Source organism: Vulpes vulpes, chromosome 3 (assembly GCF_048418805.1).
Source record: "Vulpes vulpes isolate BD-2025 chromosome 3, VulVul3, whole genome shotgun sequence".
Lineage (NCBI taxonomy): Eukaryota > Metazoa > Chordata > Mammalia > Carnivora > Canidae > Vulpes > Vulpes vulpes.
This window is the reverse complement of record NC_132782.1, coordinates 134,243,534-134,268,978: the sequence shown is the minus strand read 5'-3', so window position 1 is coordinate 134,268,978 and position 25,445 is coordinate 134,243,534. Positions and strand designations below refer to the sequence as shown.

At 42.2% G+C, this 25,445-nt stretch overlaps 1 protein-coding gene and 1 pseudogene across 8 annotated transcripts in view; both read right to left on the bottom strand.

Moving 5' to 3' along the window:
- Nucleotides 1-18,106, bottom strand: part of KYAT3 (kynurenine aminotransferase 3) — a 68,945-nt gene extending 50,839 nt beyond the window's left edge. The window contains exons 1-5 of one of the 8 annotated variants that reach the window (XM_072754679.1): nucleotides 18,047-18,080; nucleotides 17,019-17,286; nucleotides 11,363-11,462; nucleotides 1,609-1,846; nucleotides 1,321-1,527 (exon numbers count right to left, since the gene is read on the bottom strand). Coding sequence is in view for 3 of the 8 variants with exons in the window: in XM_072754675.1 (XP_072610776.1) it covers nucleotides 11,363-11,462; nucleotides 15,684-15,691 (108 nt within the window). In the remaining 5 variants the exon portion in view is untranslated. Of the gene's footprint in view, nucleotides 1-1,297; nucleotides 1,528-1,608; nucleotides 1,847-11,362; nucleotides 11,463-15,683; nucleotides 16,540-17,018; nucleotides 17,287-18,046 lie in introns of those variants that run through there. The other 7 variants (XM_072754678.1, XM_072754681.1, XM_072754680.1 and 4 more) reach the window with 7 other exon arrangements.
- On the bottom strand, nucleotides 13,470-13,600 carry LOC112924535 (U4 spliceosomal RNA; annotated as a pseudogene).
- Nucleotides 18,107-25,445: the final 7,339 nt, after the last annotated feature.

Here is a 25,445-nt window from a genome sequence, read left to right as displayed (position 1 = left end):
TGCTTGCTACCTCCACCAATAACATCCCCCATCAGAGTGTTACATTTGTAACAACTGATGAACCAATACTGACACATTATCACCCAGAATCCACTTTTTTTTTAAAAAAAGATTTTATTTATTTATTCATGAGAGACACACAGAGAGAGAGAGAGAGAGAGGCACAGACACAGGCAGAGGGAGAAGCAGGCTCCATGCAGGGAGCCTGACATGGGACTCGATCCTAGGTCTCCAGGATCACACCCTAGACTGAAGGTGGCGCTAAACCACTGAGCCACCCGGGTTGCCCCAGAATCCACTTTATTTATTTATTTATTTATTTTTTTTTTTTTTTTAATTTTTTTTTTCAGAATCCACTTTATATTACGTTTCCTTCTAGGTGTTGCAAATTCTACCGGTTTTGACAAATGGGTAACGTGTCCATTACAGCATCATACAGAATAATTTCCTTGAGAAGACCCATTTAAGAAGGCTATTTTGAGGATAAGCAGAAAACACATCATTAATGAAAGCAAAGCAGAAAGCCAGTGGCTACACACTGCAGTCTGAATGACCTTTCAATAAGGTCAGTTTCACCAAGGGTCACATGGTGAGGCAGCAGGAGTGGGTGCCCCGTGAGACATCTTATCAGCAATGACTCCTTCCTTCCTTCCTTGCTTCCTCCCTTTCATCTTTCACTCATCTATCTACTAATTATTTTCTTTGGCTTCTCGGCACCAAGGGATAATATATACTTCATATCCCAGTTTCTAAGCCTTTAAGATTTAGGTACTCAAGTAGGGGACAGAACAGATAGTGATTTTCATCCTGAGTTCTTGTTTCTTTTCTTGCTTATAGAGCAGTAATTCTTTTCTTAATGTTTAAAATATTATTTTAAAGTTACAGAAGCAATAAAAATAAAATGTCCAAAATGCAAGTGATACAGATAAAGTGCAGTCCAGCCCTATTATAGTCCTTTCCTCAGATGTAACTTTTATGTAAAAAAGTTTCCAATGACATTAATGATGGTGTGGATGAGAATTTTCCAGAGAAAACAGGTTTATAGTAAGTAAGTCTAACAAGGTCCAGCCTCTCTTGATTTAAACTTGTCACTACTACCCCTGGTAACACTGATGAGCCTGCTTTTTTCATCTGCCTAACAGTAGGAAGAATACTTATTTATCTGTACGACGATGTTCACTGCAAAGGGACTGGTGAACTGTAGGTACTTTCCTGATGTGGTTGTCAAAAGTGGAAAGGGTTAAATTCTATCCCAGATAATCTGCAAATCTGAATAATGCCTTGTCAGTGCTCTTACCTGGGAATGTGTACCAGAATTACCGAGAAATATTTCTCAAAATACACTCCAGACTTGGAGAATCACAATCTCTTAGGACAGTTCTTGGGCACGTACATTCTAACAGAGCTCTGTAGGTGATAATTCTATACACAAACACCCTTGGTTTAGTATGATGGCTTTGTCTGCTCACCATGGGTGATCACACCCACTTCCTTGGCTTCAATGAACTTTTCTGTATGGATGAAGGCCTGAAATAAGATAATTATGGTGGTAATAAAGAAGAGAGCTAGAATTCAAGGTATTTATGAGTTAGAAATTATAGTACTTACAAATAGAGGGAGAAGCTAGTCATGGCTTTTATGAAAGTTTCAAACCTACATAAAAGTCGAGAGATTAGGGATGCCTGGATGGCTCAGAGGGTTAGCGCCTGCCTTCAGCTGGGGGCATGATCCTGGAGTCCCGGGATTGAGTCCCACATCGGGCTCCCTGCATGGAGCCTGCTCCTCCCTCTGCCTGTGTCTCTGCCTCTCTCTTTCTCTGGGTCTCTCATGAATAAATAAATAAAACCTTTAAAAAAAAAAAGTCGAGAGATTAAAATTAGGTTAAATATCATGAAATTGCTAATATTCACCCATTTTGACCTATGAAAATGACAGTCAGATAACTCAAGATAAAGTACTCATATACACATCATGATTTTGCCTCATTTGCTTCATCTCTCACCTTCTCCTTTTAAAATCTTTTTCTATTGCCGAGTAAGCAAATCTTAGACGTTAAGTCATTTTGCCTCTATGTACTTGGCATATATCTCTAAAACTTATCAACATTTTCTTATAATAACTCTGATGCCATTATCACATCTAATTAACAACAGTTCTTTGGATCCATTGGTAAGGCTGTCTCAGTTTCAGTTTTGCTCTTTTTGTGTTTAAGCTACTGATCTAGTTGGCTTGCCAGTCCAGGGCTGATGAGTCCATCTAGACTGACAGGAGGCTCTAAGGAAGCATCAGTCTTTGGCCCTTGGCTCAGTCTCTAATTCCACGTTATAATCCTCTTCCCATGTCCCATCCATAGTCTCCCTGATTGGAGTCACCTGTTTTGCCCACACTGGGCATTGCTGGCAGTGCAGAGGCTTTCTTTTGGCTAGCAATGCTTTAAATGCTACATGTTTTGGTTACTGATGGTATGTTAAGGTGCACACATTTGTTTGTCTTGTTTTGCGTAAGTAAAGGCAACTGCTAGCAGGGATCTGGGAGGTCAAAAAGCTGCAAAAATTGGTGGGCATGAAGAGCGTTGTTAGAGCACTTACCACCTTAAGAAGACCCCTCCTTCTTCTTGGTCAAGGAACTGGTTAGATTGACACTAGGTCACCTGCCAACCTCAACAAAACTTCCATTCAACAAGGCACACTGAAGAACAATACATAATTCCCAGCCCCAGGGCACATCCTTTTAGGTGTCAGTTCAGCTCTGAGAGACCCAAAAGCTAGTAGAATCCTTCAATTCTAGAGTCAAGCATGCTTACATTATGTCTAAAAACTATAGTGCTGGGAGCTATAATATCTACAGAAATTGTAACATTTTACTGAAAACAACTTGGACTTGCACTGGCCTTTAAGGAAATGTTCCAGTTAGACAAGATCACTCATTCGACAAGTGTACTTGAAAATAAGGATTTCCAAATTAAACGGAGTGGGATACCTATTTTAATTGGTGTACAGAGGTTTCCAAAAGGCTTCAAGATTCTAAAATAGCTTCATTAAGAGACTCATTACAAAAAGCTAATGAAAAAATAAAAAACACAAGAGGTGCCTGAAACAAAATATACTAAGACCGATGTGACCCCTACTGCTCCACTCCATCCTTCTTTACCTGAGTCCACAGGTTTTTACTAAGTCTCTCTCTGAACTGCCTTTCTACTCCGAAGAGACTATTGAACAGTTATGTTTTAAAATTAAGCTACCTAAAGTTATATATAATCCCCCTCAGGTATCTTTCATGCCCTGGTCAAGGGCAACTTAAGAGCCATAGTTAAAGAATTTCCAAAACCCAGGGAGGAACCCTGAAAGTTTTCAGAAGAATTTAGTCCTAACTGGGACCTATGACCCTGGTCTGCCATATTTTGTTACTTTGTGTGCATGCTGGTAGGACCTGGAGAGGCCATAAATGGATGCAGGAAGCGAGATGACAAAACCTCAAGGATGACATCTGAGATTTTTGTGTAGAAAGAGCTTGCAAAGTAGCAACTGAACTTTCGCGAGCCATTCCTAAAGTCTTCCCTGCCTGCGCTGATTGGTCTGTTCTTCAAGCGTGCAAACAAAAGAAAGATGAATCTGTAGCCGATTTGAAGGCCCATTTGGAAATGCTCTTCCTATACATTCTGGGTTCCTTATAATAGACAAGGCCACACAACCTGCTCTAGCTGGTCTATTTGTACATGGGTTATCCTCTGACATTGGTAGGTTAATAAAAAGGCAGAAAATAGGATGGAACGCCACTGGTCTTTCTGCACTCATGACCACAGATGAACACTTTGAAAGCATAAACAAAGGACTTCTAGACTCATGGCCTTACAGCCACAACTCCAAGGCCAGCGGCCTCAGAAAATATCTGGCCAACTTATATTGCATCCCCAGATCCCCAGAGGTTCATCATCGGAAGGCTGGCTCAGAGGCCAATTTCTCAAATGTAATCAACTAAGGATTAGAAGAAAAATTGTTCTGAAAGTTCCTATACAAATTCCTTGATCAAACCCCCTCAAGGGAGAGACCCCACAGTCTGTCCACAAAACTGATCGGGGCCTGTCTCAAAACTGAGGGGGCTCTGAGGAACCCTCTGGTAAACTACTACCCTCCAATGCTCTTAAACAGCCAAGGAGAAACAAAATTTAAAATTAGTGGGAAACTGGGGCACGTGGGTGGCTCAGCTGGTTGGGCATCTACCTTCGGCTCAGGTCATGATCCCAGGGTCCTGGGATCAAGCCCCATGTCGGGCTCCCTGCTCAGTGGAGAACCTGCTTCTCCCTTTCCCTCTACTGTTCTCTCAAATAAAATAAACAAATCTTAAAAAAAAAAAAAAAAAAGGGAAACTGTGCCAAATTCTGGCAGACCCTGGAGCTACAGTTCATACTTTAAACTCCACTCTCATATGACAATAGTTCCGTTGGAGTGAAAAATAAGTTTCCATAGTGGGGTTATCTAATAAAATTCAGAGAGAAATTCTATCTCAACCAGTACAAATGACTCTGGAATCTTTTACTAAAAACTTTTCCTTTTTGCCCCCAATCTATTAGGTGACCAACTCCATCTAAGTTAAAAAGGTTAAAAAATTAATTAATTAAAAGGATTAATATGGTTTGCCTCCAATGGAGACCTCACCTTAGAGTTCCGTGACCAACCTGAACCTGATCTTTTATTTCTTTACAATCTGTCCTTTAAAATTGTCCTTGAAATAGAAGAATTCTAACAAAAGTTCCTTAGTTTAATCAAAGTGCCTGAAATTCAATGGGCTACTTCCAGTATTGATATTGGGAGGATAAAAAGTGGAGCACCTACAAAAATTCATATAGACGTGACTAAACTTCTTCCTCAATTGTCTCAACATCCAAGCAAGGCCTTGATTAAATAAGAGAAGACCTAATTGTCCAGGAGTTAATTTCTGTACTGACCCCTCTAACAATCTAGGGTCTTGCCAGTCTGGAAACCTAATGGGAGGGGATAGCAATTTGTCCAAATCTATTAACAAGACAGTTATTAAAAAAAAAAAAAAAAAAAAAGACAGTTATTCCCCCTTTCCAAAACATCCTTTTGGCACAAGTTCCACCTGACTCAAAACGGTTCACTGTGGCAGACCTCTATTCAGCCTCTTTCAGCATCCCTGTAGATCCTGACAGCCAAGATCTATTTGCCTTTACTTAGAATAATCAACAGTACACCTGGACAGTTGTATTCAGAGGCCAAGGTTCACCGTAACCGCTTATTTCTCCCAACCACTCCACCAAGATAGAAGTATACTCCAATTCCCTAGGTAACCAAACTTTTCACAATATGTGGATGATTTCTTGCCATGTTCCATTATCAAGAGGCACCCATACAAGATTCTATTTATTTGACACAACAGTTAGCTGAAAAAGGGCATAAAGTATCTGAAGAAGAATTATAATCACCTATGGACATTGTTCATTACTTAGGTCATAACCTAACTGCCGAAGGGATCTAGCTATCTCCAAAAATAATTACACGAATCCAGGAATTTCCTACAACAAAGTGACAGCCTAACGGGTTTCCAGGTTTAGCTGGCTATTGCAGACTATAGACTATAAAATTAGGGCTCCTAATTTTTATGTGCTTCCCTACTCTATGAACTTACTAAAATTTTGGTTCCTGAGCCTTTTTCCCTGGGAAGATCAACATGAATAGGCCTTCTAAAACTGAAACAAAACTTAGAAGACCTATCCCCGGTGCCCTAAGACTACAGCTGCAGCTTCAGTTGGTAGAAGCCTCAGCGGATCTAAACTTCTGGAAGTGATGTCTACTTACAAACTCCATTGTCCAAAGCCTTCCTAACTCTGGATTAACCCATTTCTCTGCAAGCAGACTAATGTCTTATGAAGTCCTTCTGCTTTCACCACCAATCTTAATCTTAAATGTTGTAACATTCCTAATCTTGCCACATTACTACCCCTGTGTAATGAAGGTGAGCTGCACAACTGCGAGGTACTAACATCCCATTTCATGACACCACATCCTGATCCAAGGGACACCTCTTTGACTATTTCTGATCTAATTTTGTTTGTTGATGGGTCATATTGTAAAAAATGAAAAAGGGGATTTCCAGGCTGGTTATGCTGTTACCACCCGATATGAACTACCTAGAAAGGGGAATCTCCCACAAGCTAAATTGGCCCAACAAGCAGAGCTCCATACTCCACCAAAGTGTGCTGGTTATCAAAAGGGCAAATTGGGGGATCCCTGGGTGACTCAGTGGTTGAGCATCTGCCTTCAGCCCAGGGCATGATCCTGGAGTCCTGGGATCAGGTCCAACATGGGGCTCTCTGCATGGAGCCTGCTTCTCCCTCTGCCTGTGTCTCTACCTCTCTCTCGCTCTGTCATGAATAAATAAATAAAATCTTTTTTTTTTTAAAAAAGGGGGGTCAATTGGTAACATTTATACTGATGGCTAATATGCCTTTAGAGTTGTCCATGAATATGGAATGTATGGAATATATGGATACAAAGGAGTTTCTCATGTCTACTAGGATCCCAATCAAACATACACAAGTACATGACCTCACTGCTCTTCTATCTTCTGAAGTTGTGTCCTCAAATACAGACATACACTTAAAGGATTAAACCTATCAGGGAAATGCTCCAGCTGACTTTCATGCAGAGTCAGCAGCAAGAGAATCCATAGGTTGTGGTACATGCAGATAAGGTCCATTCTGCTTCTACAAAAAAAAATGACCTCTTGTTGCCAGGCTTGCCATCCTGATGTCTTTGCGACATGGCAACAGTCTGCTCCTGAATCAGAAAAATTAGGATGAGCACATAATGGCTGTAATCTCAATGAAGAGTCAGGGATATGGGAAGCCCAAGATGGCCCCTTGGTTCTTCTCATCGACATGGTAAATTCTATTTTTTGAATTTAACATTCCTTTACCTACCATGTTTGTTTTTTTTAAATAACAAATTATAAATAAACATTGGTGGGAAGGCTTATACAAGACTGTAGAAAAAACAAAAACCCAGTTTACATCAATGTGTAATCTCTCAGATCCATAGTTCTGGAAAACCTGTTTTTGTTCTCAGAAGCCTCAAGCCTCCACCCTCTGGACCTTTTGAACACCTGCAGCTGGACTTCATTCATTTGCCACCATTCTGGGGTTATCAATATGTTCTTGTTATTATTTGTATGTTTTCCAGCTGGCTAAAGCTTTCCCCTGCTGCAAAGCTAATGCCCTCACAGTGGCAAAGAAGCTGTTAGAAAACACATTTCCCACTTGGTGTATACCTTCCATAATTTCTGGTGATCAAGGCACCCACTTCACTGGGAAGATCATACGAGCTTTAGTAAAGGTCTTATAAACATCTTGGAATTATCACTGTTCCCATTGCCCTCAATCATTGGCAATGTTGAAAGAACTAACGCGATTTTCCAACTTAAAATCTCTAAGCCCCCTGAAACTCCTGGATTCCCTTGGTCTAATAAGGTACTGCTGCTAGCATTGTTGATAACTCACAATATCATCCTAGGGAAACATACACTCACTTCATATGAAATGGTCACTGGTAGGACAAAGTCTACTGGCATGCAACTTTCTACTGATCCCTTGCCAGTATGATCCCTTCTGTCTTCATGCCAGAAAGACCAGCTACTGTAAGTCTTTAATATTTTATGCTAAAGCCTACCATCAACAGGTTAAGGAAACTTTCTCTGACCCCAGTTCAAAGTATTCTGTTGGTCAGTCTGGAGCCTGGTGACTGGGCATTTTGGAAGCACCACTGGGATAGGGGAAAAAAGCAGCTCACAGCCAATTGAGAAGGACCTTACCAAGTGTTTCTGACCACTGACACTGTTGCAAAACTAGAGGGCAGAGTCTTGCATAAACACCTGACAGCTAAAGACAGCCTCACCTGACTTCTGGTCCTGTACAGACACTGGAGATCTCCAAATCAAATTGACAGGGATGATAAGTTGTTCATGTCAAGGTGAACTGCTTCTGCCCAAGAGGAGGGATCAAGACTTCATTCTTTGACATGAAATATTTTTTTTCTCTTTTTTCCTTCAGCATTAGTCTGGAAAGATAGTGCCCTCATGGGTGTCTCCCAGGCCATTGCTAAAGTGGGGGGTGTAATCCTTCTGACTGCTGGTTTGTCATCAAAGATTCCAATCTGTCCATGATGCTAGAGACCCCCTGGTCCCCCTGTGACTAATTTCTCTTCTTTCCTAATGTCACCGCAAATTACAGTTAACTCCTCCAAAGTGTTCCATTGATTTCAACTTTTTTAACCAGAACAACCTGTGCCTTTATTTTCTTCAATTATAAGGGTATGCACCAATAAATAAATAAATAAATAAATAAATAAATAAATAAATAAATAAATAAATGTATGCACCCAAAAGACACAACTACTTATGTAAATCTTGATACATCTGTACCTCCTTGTTCTCCTGATCATCTAGCTTACTTGCCCCTCCCTCTAAGACATCACACCAGCAACACCCATCTTTGCAGGGTGTTTATAACAACTCATTCTTATAAGCTAGGAGGTTTTCTTCTGGTAGATGCTGAAAACCTAACTGACTCCAGGCTTGAGAGGGTGAATGCAATAGCGCCTGTGAATGAATTCATTAATAGCAGCACCTAAAGGGAACAGTTGTGTGTTTTTGTGGCAGTTATCATTCTCCTTGGGCCTAAGAATGCCTAGTTGGCACACAGCTGGGCAATGACTCTTAAGTCATCTAATTGTACTGATAACTTTTCATAAGCAAGCTAAAACATCTCATTGAATCTATACCATCGAGATAAAAAAGACCTACTAGGAGGCATCCATTATTCAGGATTTGCTTCTTTTGGCAGGGCCATGCTTTTCTGGTCAGGAGTTCATGAAAACAAGATGTGATCAGAAACCTCTCCCTCACTTTTGAAGATAATGCATAATCTGTTGCTAATGGGATAGTTGCCTAACAAAGATCTTGAGCCTCTCTAGCAAAAGTTGTCCTTGGTAATAGAACAGCTCTTGATTCTTTTAGCTGAACAAGGAAGTGTCTGTGTTCAAGCCAACGCCACCTGCTGTGCCTGGATTAGCAAATCTGGAAGTTGAAACTAAATTACATAAAATCACAGAAAAAATGACTCCTTCCATGGGGTCTTTCTTTGACTTCTTTAACTTACTTGATTTTGATTAGTTTGGGTCCTGGGACCATGGCTCCAAAGTGCATACCAAACACTGGCAATTAATTATCCTCCTTATAGTAATCATAATAATCCCCCTGACGTACTATATTCTCTCAAAAGCTTTAAATGCATGTTTGCAGCCACTAACCACCAAGCAAATGAGTGGGCCATCTAAGGAATGAAGAAAGTAACCAACTTAACAAGTGTCAACTGAAAGTTGTGACCTGTGAATATCAAGAGGTTAAGCAGGAATATCATGACCTATAGGTACCACAAAAAGGAAAAATAAAACCTTGTGAGCTTAAGAATAGTAGCTGAGAATGGTGTTAATGCCTTAAATTTTGATCACATCTCTCAGTTACTTGGAGAGCAAGAGAACTGTTCAAAACAAAACCACAAGCCCAAAGTGATGTCACTTAGACCAAGTTCCCAAACTGGGGATTAATACCTAACGTAATGTATTAGGTATTCAGAAATGTAGTCTAACCAGTTAGTCAGGAATTTTTCAATTAGTGTCAAAGAATTTACCACGTGGGCCCTCCCACCCCCCAAGGAAAGAGGAGGTAATCTGCATAAGACCCCTTGATTTTCCTGCTAAGGAAAAGTTACCTGGCCTGGAATTAATTACTCTCCTTTGCTAATTACTTTCTTTCCTCACCGTCCTTCTACAAAAACCTTCCATTCTGTACAACTCCTTGGAGCTCTTCTCTGCATCCTGAGTGGGATGGGTGCCCTGTTCATGAGTCATTTAATAAACAGCTAGATCTTCAAATGTTCTCAGTTGGATTTTGTTTCATTAACAGTATCACCTGGTACCCAATCCATATTCATATTTTTCTGATTCCTTTAAAAATATCTTTTTTACAGGGGCACTTGGGTGGCTCAGTTGGTTAAACATCTGACTCTTGGGATCCCTGGGTGGCGCAGCAGTTTGGCGCCTGCCTTTGGCCCAGGGCGCGATCCTGGAGACCCGGGATCGAATCCCACGTCGGGCTCCCTGCATGGAGCCTGCTTCTCTCTCTGCCTCTCTCTCTCTCTCTCTCTCTCTCTCTCGCTCTGTGTGTGACTATCATGAATAAATAAATAAAATCTTTAAAAAAAAAAAAAAAAAGAAACATCTGACTCTTGATTTCTGCTCAGGGCTCTGTGCTCAGCAGGGAGTCTGCTCCACCCCCTCTCTCCTTCTGCCCCTCTGTCCCTCCTCCCTGCTTATGCTCCCTCCTCCCTGCTCAAGTATATGTGCTCTCTATAAAAAAAAAAAATTTTAATATATATCTTTTTTACAGTTTCAGTTTATTGTATCAAGTTTCTAAACAAGGGCCAGGCCAGGTGGCTCAGCGGTTTAGCACCGCCTTCAGCCCAGGGTGTGATCCTGGAGACCTGGGATCAAGTCCCATATGAGGCTCCCTGCATGGAGCCTGCTTCTCCCTCTGCCTGTGTCTCTGCCTCTCTGTGTCTCTCTCATGAATAAATGTTTAAAAAAATATATATATATATATATATAAGTTTCTAAACAAGGTTCATATGTTGTATTTGGTGGATGAAATTTTTAAGCCTCTTTTCAACCTGGAGTAGTCCTTCTGAAATCCCCCCTCCCACTTTTCTCCCATGCCCTGACATGTTGAAGAAACTGGGTTATCTATTCTGTGGTTATGACCCACGTTTTGGACTTGTTTGCTTTCCCATGATTTCACAGAACATGCTCCTCAACCTGCCACATTTTCTATAACCTGGAAGTCATGAGGCCAGCCCTTATAGTCATTATAATATCTTATTTCCAGTAGACAAGGCATGCCCTTGAGAGTGCCAGAGCTAGACAGGAGTGAGTGTGGCATTTTGGTTATGCCACTTAAAAGCTGTAACCTTGGGCAACTTCCTACATCTATCTAAGCCTCCACCGTCTCACCTGTAGAACAGGAATATAACAATTCATAACTTGAAGAGTTTTGTAAAGATAAAAAGAGAAATGAATAGGCAATGCCTGGCACTGTGTCTGATACATACACAGGCAAGCAGTAGCTCAGGGAACGTCAGTTCCTGCAATGACAAATGATACCTCTGGTTTATGTATCATAGAAATACTCATTCCAATAAAACGCTTATAAAGTAGCTGAAAAATTGTATCTTTTTTTGACACCACAAGATATGTACAGTATTTATCTATATCTGTGATTAAGTAATACTTACAGCAGAAGTAGGGAGTCCAAGGATTTTTGAACAATAAATTGTCTTCAGGAATTTTGCTCTACTCTCAAGAGAGCAGAGTCTCCTCTGGGCCAAAAACATGCTACAGAATAAAAGAAAATTTTTAAAAGGAAGAAAATATATGATACTTACATCATTATCAGACACAGGTACCAATAGACCAGAAACTTATATAAGTAAAAACTTCTGATAGTTGTTTTGTTTCTATATATAATCTCTTGTCACTAGAATCATTATAATACAATCCTCTTTCTAAAAATTTACACATCTCATTTTAAACTAGAGATGTGTAAGGATATTATAAATTCAAGAAATAAGGCTCTAATTTAGTCAAGAGCATAAAATTATAGTAAGTAGAAGTTTCATTTGTATGAGCTATAAAAACCAGAATATTTCAATCTAGGACCTACTCAAATTTCAGAATTTTCTGGAGAATAGTCACTAGTAAAACAGCATAATTTTTGACAGTAAATTAAAGTGGTTAGAAACAGAATTTAGCAAGTTGTTTGAAAAGGATTATAGCAAGTCCTTGACAAATAGAAGGAATATATGAATGAATCTTAGATTATTTTCACAAATGATACTTTCCTCAACAATCCCATAGAGAGCTAGCAAGCTATTTCAACAGATTCTAGTTACATAACAGGCATGCATTCTGAATTACATCTCTACCTATAAGGAAAAGTGTTATCAAAGAAACACGAAATTCCATTATTATACTGCTACTTACAAGCATAAGAACTCAGCTTTCTAAAAAACATTCAAGTTCACAGAAACTTCTTATAAGGTTTTTTTTTTAAGATTTTATTTATTCGTAAGAGACACAGAGAGAGAGAGAGAGAGAGAGGCAGAGACACAGGCAGAGGGAGAAGCAGGCTCCACGCAGGGAACCTGATGTGGGACTCGATCCCGGGTCTCCAGGATAACATCCCGGGCTGAAGGCAGGCACTAAACCACTGAGCCACCCAAGAATCCCCCTTCTTATAAGGTTTTACTGTGAGAATGTTGTATCAGGGGATGGCACTGCCTCCATCTCTAATAGTTAATTAAACTTTAGAAAAAGAGACACACTCTATGGATTCCAAGGAATCCACTGAAGCTAGACAGCTACAAATCTTTTTAAGTTACTGAAACGTTAGACTAGAGAAAGTTCTAAAGGTAAGAAATAATATTTTGTAGTTTCTTAAAAGGTTAAATATAGGGTATCCCTGGGTGGCTCAGCGGTTTTTGCGCCTGCCTTCTGCCCAGGATGTGGTTCTGGAGTCCCAGGATCAAGTCCCATGTCGAGCTCTCTGCATGGAGCCTGCTTCTCCCTCTGCCTGTGTCTCTGCCTCTCTCTCTGCATCTTTCATGAATAAATAAAAATTTGAAAAAAAAAAAAAAGGTTAAATATAAAATCCTGACTTTGTCAACAAGATCTCAGCTTAAAATGACAGCCTCTTAACCCTTCTACATCACATCAGTCTATTTAAATCCTCTGCAAAGCACTTCTGTTGTTTGGTTGGTCATTCATTCATTCACTCACTCATTCAGTGCTTCATGTGTGTTTAGTTTACCACTGCATTCTCTGGCACGTAGTAGGCACTTGATAAATAAAACTATTAAATGACTGAATGAATACATAAAATCACATTATAAATTAATGATGTAAATGGGCAATTTATGAGTCCTTTTACGAAATACTGATTGCTTTGTAAATAATTAACCCTTATGTTGTCTTTTTTTTCTTCTTAAGATTTTATTTACAAGACACACACACACACACAGAAGCAGAGACCTAGGCAGAGGGAAAAGCAGACTCCCTATGGGAGTCTGATGCAGGACTCGATCCCAGAACCCTGAGATCATGACCTGAGCCAAAGGCAGACGCTCAACCACTAAGCAACCCAGGTGCCCCTGTTGTAAGTCTTTCAAGTTGAAGGACAGGTTTTCTTGAATCAAAATATGCCTATTTTTATGTCATTAACTCTTATGTTCAGGAATAAAATATTAACTAGGTTAGACAATAGGGATTGTTTTAAGGAGAGATATTACCATACCACAGCTACAATATAAAAAAAATCTTTATTCACTATCCTGGAGTTATTTGATTTAGGATAACATAGTTGGGTTTTTTTCCCCCCCAGCAAATAAATGCCCATTTATTTAGCCTAATTTCTATTAGCAATAGTCGCGCCTCGGATAAACCTCATTGGCTAGATACTGCCACTGCACAAAGCTATTTATTTAGCCTAATTTCTTAGGTACTTAAGGCAAGTCTAAGCAAAATGCTTTCTTGCAAGTAGACAATTGAGAGAAACCTCTTCTACCTTCTTGAGATAAACTAGGGGAAAACACAGCACTAGGAATCAGGATACCTAGATTCTAGTCCTTACTCCGATATTACAGTTTTCTGATATTACAGTTTTCTATCCATGGACTCTTGCTGAACCTTGGTTCCTTCATTTTTCAAAACAGATGAATACATGAATCCTTGATTTGAAGGTAAAGTCAGAAGGTGCTGGTGAGTGAATGATCATGTGTGATCTCAGACTGCAGCTCTTGGGGGATTTCACTCTACATGTGTGAACCATGCCATCTGGCCACCAGGTCTCAGCACCCATTCTTCTTAGGGAGTTAACACTAAATCCACCTGTTTTCATCTGGAAATCCCAAAGCCTAAATCCCACATCCTCTCTAGCTACCTTCAACAGTATATTACCTCCATGATACAACATACTCTCTGGCAAGTGATCCAGTTCTTCCATTTCTTTTCCACTTTTCCAAACCTTCCACTGTATCTTTTGGAACAGATGGATCATAATCAGCAAATGCCAACATATCTTTATGTTCTCAGAGTGTTCTCCTTGCTTTAATCCAATCTTTAATGCAAAATTGTTGCGTGAAGATACCATTTCTATGTTCCTCAGTGCTGGCTTTTGTTCTCATACGCTGCACCTAAGACTTTCTTGCTGTCCATTTTACCACTGCCAGACTACTAGTTCCCTCATCTGCCTCTCCGATGTTATCTCCTGGCCTGCTGGTATCTTCCTATCATTGTTAAAGATTTTGGCATTAGGTATACAGTTTTCTTCTCAAAGTACTGTGATCATCTCAGATAATTTCAATGGCTTCAGAGATGACAGACTCAACATCTGGTATCCCCATGTCCATTTGCTCCATTCCATCCTAGTCACTTTCCTACCATCATATCCTAACCCTGCACCTGGCCATTACCTTAATCTGGTCTAATTCGAAAATAACTAATTCAAACTTTCTGCTCCTTGACCATAAACTACCATTCCTTTCAATTAATTATCCTATTCTTCAATATTATCAAGATCACTAGGAGGCTGCCTCTCCTTTTCCCAATCAGCTTTCCCTTTCCTTTATTTTCCAATTTAGATGCCAGTTCTACCACTTGGGTAATGTTCTTGACGATGCCTTATCCATCTTATCTGTCCTTTCACCTGTTGTGACACTCTAGCCCTGGATGAACTCTTCCACAGTGTCTGGCTTTGCCAAGCTGTGGAATGCTGGGGAAAGTCACATAGGATGTTTGGTTTCACCATAAATTTGTGGTCATTCATCTCAAATTGACCCCTAACACTCTCCAGCATTTACACTATATTTTGCTGGGGAAGGATGACAAAATATGCCACCCCAAAATATGCCACTTTAAAATAAGAATTATTTTGGGCTAAAGGCACTTGGAAAACAGCAAATGCAAGAGGAGCAATCCTCTTTCTGAAAACTGGAGATAAAACTCCTTAAAAAAGCATTTGTTTTTGCCTCTTCCTTGGGTCTTCATTCTCTTATGAGGACTCCTGTGTCACACAGAACTTATCTTAAATGTGTGTGCTCTTCTCCTGTCACCTGCCTTATGGCAGTTTAATTCTCAGGCCCAGCTGGAAACCCTCAAAGGATAGGCCATACTTCTCTCCCATAGTCCAGAATGATTATTTTAATTTTTCCCACACTTCTCTAACCTAAAAGCTCTTAATTCTAAGTAGATGACCTTGCTTCCTATCACAGAGAAAACAAAAGCTATCAGATTCACCATTTCAATTTTCCCAAATCAAAAACACCAAACCCCCCAAATCCTTTGTTTCTTCCCATCACAGTAAAGGAAGTGACCCTCCCACAAAAGGATAATTCTTCCTCTCACGACTAAGATCTCATTCACTCCCAGCTCTACCGCGACCTTGCTCCCACTGATTATTACCCCTTTCTCTGGTATATACAACTTTCCTTGCCCACATCTCTTCTAGTTAAAAAACAACAAATACAAAACATAAACAAAAAGTAATACTCTTGCCTCTACCTTTTCATCCCTGTTGCTCATTTCCTCTTCAAATCAAAACTGTTACTTTCTCTTGAAAGCAAAGCTTTTAAAAAGCTATGTTATCAGTTGTCTTCTTTTCCTCAATATACACTCTTTAACCTGGTGCAATCTGACTTTTGTACCAATTACTCCACAGAGGCAGCTCTTGCTCAAGTCAATTTCGATCTTCATATTGTTAAATCCAGTGAACAACTGGCATTCCCTCACTTTCCTTGAGCTCTCTGCAGATACTGCCTGTCAAGCCCTGTCTCCTCCCAGAAACACCATGTTCCCGTGGCTTTTGACATACCATAATCCCTCATTTCCCTCCTACCTCTCCTCTAATCTGCCATTAAATGATGGAATTTCTCAATACCCACATCTGGACTCTCTTCTTCTCATTCATTACTCTCTCACTAAACAATATGAATGCAGGAAGAACTGTGGGGGCATCAGTGGAAAAAAAAGGCTCCAAAAAAAAAAAAAATCTAAGTAGGCTGACTTATGGATTCCAAATCTCTGAAGCTATTTTTTTTTCTGCAATTTACATAAGCACGTTTGACCAGTACTTTCTAATGCAATTAATGTTCCATACATATATTCACAAATAACAAAAATGGATTAACAAATCTGGATGTCATTGAAAAGTTGGGAGAAAACCCAAACATATATGATTTTTTATTGTAAACAATATTTTCATTGTATTTTTCCAGTTTCTCCTTAAAAATAATGCTCTGTGAAGAAGACCAGGGAACTGTGAATCAGTGTGATCTGCTAAACCGGATTAAGGCATATTGTAAATAAGGTCAGTTCCATGTCCACATATGCATGATCAGCAGAAAATTAAACTATTTCTTTTCATCGGAGTAGACTATTTAAGATGAAGATACTAGAAGGTATGTGTGGCAGAAGCTGAGAAGGCTGGTGAATTGTTGGGGGCACAGAAACCACAGCTACAGTGTAAGCAAAACAGTCAAAATGAATTGTGCCAAGTTTGAAACTCTGGCCTTAAACTCAAATGATCAATTTAAATATAACCACTTTGCACAGGCAGGAGGAGAGGTAGGAAGAGATTTAGGTAATCTGATTTTTTTTTTTCTTTATAAAAATCTTTAACATTTAAAAGAAAGAATCACATGTTCATCCTGACAGCTTTACCAGAATTGGCCACCCAGTGAGTTACACACACGTAGGCACTTAGAAGGTTATTGCACGCCTCCTTCTCTGATGGGGTCACGGCGAGGTGGCCACTCTCCCCGCAGTGGGCCCGGAGTGGGTCCTCCACAAGGAGGCTGCACTCGAACCAGGCTGTGGGGAGGTCCAAGAGAACCTCACCTCCAAATGGTGAAACTAGTGACCTGGCACCATTCCTGTGGCTATTTTCACTCCAGAGCATACTGTTCACTTAAGTAGACTCGAGTGGGTGGGGAGCTCAAGGAAGGTTAAGGTGAGCGACTGCAACAAAGGCTGATGCTAATGAACGCTGGGAACAGTCGGAGCAGAGATGACTTCTCCTTTAGGCTCTCCCTGCCCGTCCGCTTCTCGAATGTTTCTAAGGTTCACCGGTGCAACAGATGGCATCCAGAAGGTGAACAGGTGCTGGCTGGGGGAAACACAGCGGGAATGATAAGCCTCAAAGTCATGTCATTGGGGCAAGAGTGGAAAGAATCAGCCGTCTTTGGCCCGCACCAGGCAGACCTGCTGTTAGGCCGCGCGGTGAAGGCGGGCTCGTGGACACCTACGAGCCCAGGGGGAGACGCGGCTGCGAGCTTGCGGGGAAGGGACGAGCTTCCTGCACAGCTCCGGGGGACACCTGCACCGCGGGCGCGGGCCTGGAAGGGAGCGAGCCGCGCACGTCGTCTCGGGGGGCGGGGGGCGGGGGGGGCTGGCCTCGGGGTCGCCCTCGCGGGCGGCGGAGGGCGGAGGGCGGAGGGGGCGGCCCTGCTCGCTGCACGCGCACACCTCCGTGTCCACGCGGCCCCACAGCCTCCGTTTCCTTTATTAGGAATCCCGGTTAGGTTAGGGATGAACCGCAGTCGGGGTTTCCAAAATGCCAGACTTGTAAAATCCGGGCGCAAAGCCCTCTTTTTTGATGACCGGGTGCAGGCCCGCGCCCTGGGAGGCCAACCTCCGGTCCCGAGGACCGTGACTCCAGCGCCGACGCCCTGCAGCGCCCCCGCGGCCCTCCGAGGCCCGACCCGGGTCAGCCGCCGGCTCCCGAGCGCGAGTCCGGCTCCTCAAGGGGATCCCGCCGGGCCAGGCGCGCCCCTCCGGCCGCCTCCCGCCTGCCCGGCCTCGATCCGCCAGGCCCCGCCAGGCTCCGCGAGCCCCGGCCCCGAGCGCCCACCCGGCGCCCCACTCACCTCCCGCGCACCAGCCTCGCCTGCCCGCTGCGCGAGTGCGTGCGCGGCGGGGCCGGGGGCGGGGCCGGGGGCCGGCGGGGGGCGGGGCTCGGCCGCGGGGGCGGAGCCTGGGCGGGCGCAGAGCGCGGATTGGCTGGGGCGCCGGCCGCGGGGGCGGGGCGGGTGGCCCGGGTGCGCGGTGGGCGGTGGGCGGGAGGCGGGGCAAGGCGCTGCCGCCGGGGAGGGGGTCACGCTCAGCGCCCTGCAGGGGGCGCTCCCGGGCCGCGCGCCGCAGGTGGGGTAGCGGCAGGTCTGGGCAAGGGGGTGGGGCGGGGAGAGCTCCCGGGTGGGGCCGGGGTTGGGCGTGAAGACTAGCCCCGGGGCACTGAGCAGACGTGGGTCCCGGTTTGGGTTGGGGGAGGTTATAGGACAAAGCAAAGTGGGGCACTGCGCTTAGGGCAGGGAAGTGTTGTAGATAGAATGATGTTGGAAGGTGCCTGAGACAGGGCGAGCCTAAAGAGAACGTGGACAGGGGGTTGTACGTGTCTACATGGCCTGTGATGGGGGGAGGGAAAAAGCAGGAATTTACATTTCTGAAGAGAAAAAAAAAATCAGTTTGATTAGAGAACTGAGAAGTAAGGGTAGGGGTGTGACACTGAAGGAGGAAAATGTGGGACCCAGGAAATCTAACAAAAATCCCCTACCCCTGGACAAGCAGAGCAGGACTAACTCCAGTCTGTGCTACACCCGCCATCTCATGTAAAACCCCCCACACGACCTGCCTACTGTTTCAGGCACTCCGTCACCCTAGTTTAGCTGTTAAACACTCCCTTATCAGAAACTAGCACACATAGGAATGCACGACCTCTGACCTTTAACCAGCCAAGGAATGAAAACCCCTCTTTTGCCCACCAAACCTGCGAGCCAATTCTAACCAGAATAATAGGCTAGTTCAAATGGTCACTATAGGGTGAATCGTGATTCACTTGACCACCTGCATGTGGACCAACATGACTGTGCAACTTTCTGCGTATGTTACAATCTCATTGGCCACTGGCCCCTATAACACTGCTGTGCTTCTTAGTCTCGGGGTCCAAGCCCCTGCTCTGCTGTATGGAGTATACTTGGACCCAAGCTCGAGCTTGTCAATAAACCCTCATGTACTTGCATCGGTGTCAGCTCCTTGGTGGTTTCTCGATTTCGCAATCTTGGGCACAACAGAAAACACATGACATATTAAAGGTGAAGAAAAAAATCTCCAAAGAGAAAAGGACGCCACCTGTCCTTTGGGGGAGGCGGTGCTAACCAAAGCAGTTTGTGTGAAGAATCAGCTTTCACAATTAGATTTTCTTCCTGTCCTATTTTGAGAAGGCTAGAGGATAGATGAAGTGAGAGTGGCAGGAGCATTGTTATTCAGGCATAGAGGGAGGAGCAAAGATCATCTTTGGTTGAAGAAATACTCTCTGACTCGGTACAAAGAGGTTCAGGAGTCAATTAATAAAGAAATTACTGGGTGCTACAGAGTCCCTACCCCTAGATTAGGAACTATTGTGAAGGCCATTCAGTTGTCAGTGTTCTCCATCCGTTTGTCAATATTCCCCATAGTTGCTGGAGAATATTGGTGGGCTTCTGGACCAGAAAGTTGGGTGTATTACTCATTGCAGTGAGGGAGAACACACACCTCGGGAAACCATGGATCATTTCAATAATAGTGTTAGAAATGACCTAGTATAAAATTTGGGCATGTATTACGTGATTTGGGGGTAGGATCCAGGAAAGGGAGGTTCATTCTGTTTTGGGTGCTGTCAGGAAGTAGAAGTGATTGTAAGATGAGGTATCATATGACATTTTATGTAGAAGGACAGGGGAAAATTGCAAGGCAAATCCATAATTGCTAAAGAGGCAACAATTTTACTAGATGGGAGAGGAGGAAATTTAGTATTTTTGTAGTTTTCACAATGACTTTGTTTTCCAATCTGTGTTTAGGTAAGATTATTAAGTGATCTTGTCTGTTGTCTCACTTCATCATGATCACAGAGTGATTTTGGCTCATGTTGATGTTCTGTAAGATTGTTATATTCCTTAATGGAAGACCGCAGCCAGTTCCTAACAACACTGAAGTCTTAAGAGTAAGTGCCAGTTCAGTTCCCAATGCCTGGTGCTGCTTTCCTTTTTCTCACAGTTAACAAATATGAGTTGAATATATAGGTGCTGGGGCTACTTGAGAAAACGAGGCAGAGGAAGTGTATATCATAAACCTTACAGAGGGAGAAACACACACGATAGAGGAGTTACTATGTGCAGGGACTTCAGAGGATGATAAGTGCTGTAATAGAAGCAATGATGGGTGGAGACAGCAAATGGTTTAAATAGAATGGTCCAGAAAGGGTTTTTTTTTTTAAATTTTTTTTTTTAAATTTTTGTTTATTTATGATAGGCACACAGTGAGAGAGAGAGAGAGAGAGGCAGAGACATAGGCAGAGGGAGAAGCAGGCTCCATGCACCGGGAGCCTGATGTGGGATTCGATCCCGAGTCTCCAGGATCGCGCCCTGGGCCAAAGGCAGGCGCCAAACCACTGCGCCACCCAGGGATCCCCAGAAAGGGTTTTTGTTTAGTTTTATTCTGTTTTTGAGGTAACATTCTTTTTTTTTTTTTTTTAAAGATTTTATTTATTTATTCATGAGAGACACAGAGAGAGAAAGAGGAAGAGACACAGGCAGAGGGAGAAGCAGGCTCCATGCAGGGAGCCTGACATGGGACTCGATCCCAGGTCTCCAGGATCACACCCTGGGCTGAAGGTGGCACTAAACTGCTGAGCCACCAGGGCTGCCCTTGAGGTGACATACAATCCTGAATTGAATGATGAAGAGGCAACCTTGCAGAAAATGATTCTGGAAAAGAAAACAGTAGTGGTGGAGACCCTGATAGGGAAACAAACCTGGCATGTTCAAGGAATAAAGGAGACCAGTGTAGTAAAAGCATATCAATCCAGAGGGAAAGTGTTCCCAAACTGGGGTGGAGAAGAAGGCAGGAGCCGTGTCATGCAGAGCTTTGTAGACTACGGAAAGGAGTTTATTTTTTATTTTTTTTTAAATTAATTTTTATTGGTGTTCAATTTACCAACATACAGAAAAACACCCAGTGCTCATCCCGTCAAGTGTCCGCCTCAGTGCCCGTCACCCATTCCCCTCCACCCCCCGCCCTCCTCCCCATCCACCACCCCTAGTTCGTTTCCCAGAGTTAGGAGTCTTTATGTTCTGTCTCCCTTCCTGATATTTCCCAACATTTCTTTTCCCTTCCTTTATATTCCCTTTCACTATTTTTTATATTCCCCACATGAATGAGAACATACACTGTTTGTCCTTCTCCGATTGACTTATTTCACTCAGCATAATACCCTCCAGTTCCATCCACGTTGAAGCAAATGGTGGGTATTTGTCGTTTCTAATTGCTGAGTAATATTCCATTGTATACATAAACCACATCTTCTTTATCCATTCATCTTTCGATGGACACCGAGGCTCCTTCCACAGTTTGGCTATTGTGGACATTGCTGCTAGAAAGGAGTTTAAATTTTATTCTGAAGCAGCCATTGGAAAACCTTTAGCTGAGGAATAATGTAATTTTAATTACATTCTAAAAAGATACTCTAGCTGCTTTGGAGAAGAGACTTGGGAGCAGGCAAGAGTTGAGTCCTCTGGGGGTAAATCTATTGCCTTTTTTGGCTTTCTTCATGACTGGTCTAGGACTCTGAATCTGCTGTCTACGACCTGCCCATTTAGTTTCTAACTTCTACAATTTTTGTTGCCACTCTCTTTCCTCTTGTTTATGTTCCCATGGGCTTATGGCTTAAAAGAATCTCCTTACTGTTATTTTAGCAGGGCTTACGTAGATCCAAAATATAAGTATCTTTGATACGCCATCTCTTGGTGGTGTTGTTATTGGTTTATATACATATTCATTAAATGACTGGATGACCAAATGCTGAGCATTCAAATGTTCTGTTCGTATATGTTAAACTCATGTTGGTATTTAAAAGAAAAATATAAGTGACTCCCTGGAATTAATAGCTCATAGGTATATTTTCCTTATAGTTTCTGCTTTTTTGAAAAAGATGTTATTTGTTTATTTATGAGAGACACACAGAGAGAGGCAGAGACTTAGGCAGAGGGAGAAGCAGGCTCCCTGTGGGGAACCTGATGCGGGACACCTTCCCAGGATCCCAGGATCATGACCTCAGCCAAAGGCAGATGCTCAACCACTGAGCCACCCAGGTGCCCCTGCTCATTTGTTCTGTGACTATAAAGACAGTATCTTCCTATGTAGTTAAAGCCTTTCCATTGCTTCATAAGGAGAACTAAAAATATTCTGAAATATGGCATAGAGAAAACAGTATAGCACAGCAGCTAAACCGAACTCTCTGGTTCAAATCCTAGCTCTGCAATTATCTAGCTGTGCAACCTTGGGCAAGTTACTCTATTTCTCTACACTTTCCTCATCTGTAAAATGTGAGTAGTAGAACCTTACTTATAGTGCTGCTATGAGGATTAGATGATTTTCTAGACCCCAGAAAAGCTTAGGACAGTACTTGGTTCTTAGTAAGTACAATAAAGTTGTTCCATAATGAAAGAGAATCTTTGGGGGGAAGCTGCTAATGATCCCCTAATATTTAGTATTCTCTTCTTCTGTAATAAAAGAATTACAACTGAACTAATGTGAGCTCCTTCCTTGGTGAGTCGCAGATAGAAACTATCCAAGGTTAGTTGTCGCACAAAGGATACTTTATTTGCAGCAAATAAAGAGAGCATGGCGAGTAGCTTCCAAAGCCCTCACTCCCCGAGCAAGGGTGAATGGATTCTTTTTACTTTGAGTTAGGATGAATATTTAGAAAGGGAAGCCTTGTCATCATTGTAAAGGCAGGCATAAGGTCATGCATGTGCTTTCAGGAAACATGCCTGTACACGCACTGTATGTTATGTAAATGAGACTTGTGTCCTTCTTCAGTGGAGGTAAAGGTCATTCTCAGTCATTACGGAGGTCTCTCCATGGTGGGTCTGCACAGGTGTCAGTGGGCGCGGGGGCGCTCAAACTGGTCTGGGTGGTCTGGATGGTCATTATTGCTTGAGGGGCCATTTTGGCTTCCTTAATGGGATGCTCTGCCTATAGGGTCTTTTGCCAGAGTGAAGAGATAAACTGGAAAGAAGAGCTTAGAGAAAAATGTGGGACGAAGGTCAGTAGATATGAGCAGGTGAGCAGTTAGTTAAGTTAGTTCAGGTCTTGGGGTTTAGCTGATGACAGAACTTTCAAGTTTCAGCAGAGTTTGTGGGTATTTGGTATAAAGACTGCACTGTAGCTGGGTTGGACCTAAAACTAAATTCTGGCTACTGGGATATACATGAAAACTCTATGGGCTTCATCCAGGAAAAGTCTTAAAGGGCTAGCATGCCTTACTACTGTTTTGTTTTGCATTTTCCCTGACAGTTTGAGTACAGACATGATTGCTGCAGCTCAAGGGGACCACCGCATGGAATCTGCAAGTTGAAGATGGTAGAGCAATAGAATGGGAGAGAAGGAGCCTGAGCCCTGACCACTCCAGCCTGAGACCTGCTATATTTAAGTGAAAGAGAAATCAACCTTGATTTTAACTCTTTTATATGAATTTTCTGACATACTCTTGTACTATGACCGTTGATGGTTTCCTGACTCTTCTAGTTGGCTTATGAAAGGCATTCCACTTTACTTTTACATGACCTCCCAGGTGACAATAGAGGAGTGACCTGGAGGAGAAGACGGTGGAAGCAAAGCCTCATTATCTGGAAATGCTTCACAGGAGGTATCAGTCACTTCTAGGTACTAAGAGGCAGGCAGGCCAAACAACATTCTCCTTTTACCTTTATAACCCAATGGCAGTGCTAAGAGGGACCTTCTGGGAAAGGAAGACAGTTAAGTCTGGCTTTATAACTTCTTAAAGCCTTTTCCACCTTACATTCCTGCTATAAAGAGGTAGGTTCTTGAAAGCAGATGAGAATAGATCTTTGACATTTCAGCATTCTCACCACACACACACACTGTACACACACACACACACACAGAGTTGACTATTAACTATGTGAGATGATGGATGTGGTAATTATATTGACCTTGGTAATCATTCTACTGTGTGTGTATATGTGTGTGTCAAAACATAAAAAAAAGAGTCGTGTCCAGTTTTCACCCTCATGGAGCTATTTTAAACACAATATTTTGAGTGCGTTATTACATTAAATTAATGCTTTCTAGCCAGATAAATAATAGCTGTACAAACATTCATTTAAGTATTTCAAAAACTGTAATAGAAATTATACATTTACTCATAGAAAGCCTGCCTAAAGTAACTATGTATCTATTTATCTATTTGTCTATCCACCTGACTGTCTATCCACACACACATTTGGCTGGATTTATAGCAATTTAGCTATTAGCATTAGTTACTTAAGCCATTCAGAAAGTCTTCGCAGTGTTCGAACAATCTTTTAAGAGAAAAAAAATCAAGTTTTTAAAAAATCAAGTTGATTTTAAAAATCAACTTAGTAGGAAAAAAGATCATTCAAAACATGGGGTCCATATGTAAGATATAATAAAAGTTGTCCTTATGGATGTCCTTTGGAAAGTACTGTACCCTTCTAGGCTGGGTGTGTGGCTTCTGGCTACATAGTGTTAGAAAATGTCCTTACACAAGTGAGTATCATTGTGTTAGAACCTAGTAGAAATTTCTCTTCTCAGGGAGGTGTCATGTGTTCTTTCTCAATCTGACTTTGCCTCTGGATTTCCTGGTTCACATTCATGATGGATATCTCCAGCTTTCAGGGGCCTCTCTCTTACAGGCTATATGCAGATTCTCAGCATACAGTTGATGGCCTTTTAATCCCTCAATCTGTCATAGTGTGCAATATTTCTTTGGCATTGCTGCCTGTCCAGTCAGTACCACATGCTTTATGCTGAGTGGATCTCCAGAGCAATGGCAGGAAATGAACACCAGATTCTCTAGGCCTGTAAGGAAGAGGCAATGATGAAATCCTATGGGGGAGAGGGAGAGAGAGAAGATTCTCCTTTAAATAGTGCAGGAATATAAATAACTATCAAACTCTGGCAATATTCAATATGATGTTAAATAACCAAGTGGTAAACTTTCAGGGAGAAACATCAGGACTGGAGTTGTATTGATAAATAGCCTACAGATGTTCATTCATATGTTTAAAGATATTCATGGTATGAAGTGTTTACTATGCCAGGCACCCTTCTGGACTCTGCTGATTCCAGTGATGAATGGAACAGTTCCTGTTCACATTCTTATATTCCAGTGAGGGTGACAGGCAATATAGCCCGGCAAACTCACATGGTTACAGGCAGTAATAATACTGTGACGAAAAGTTAAAATAT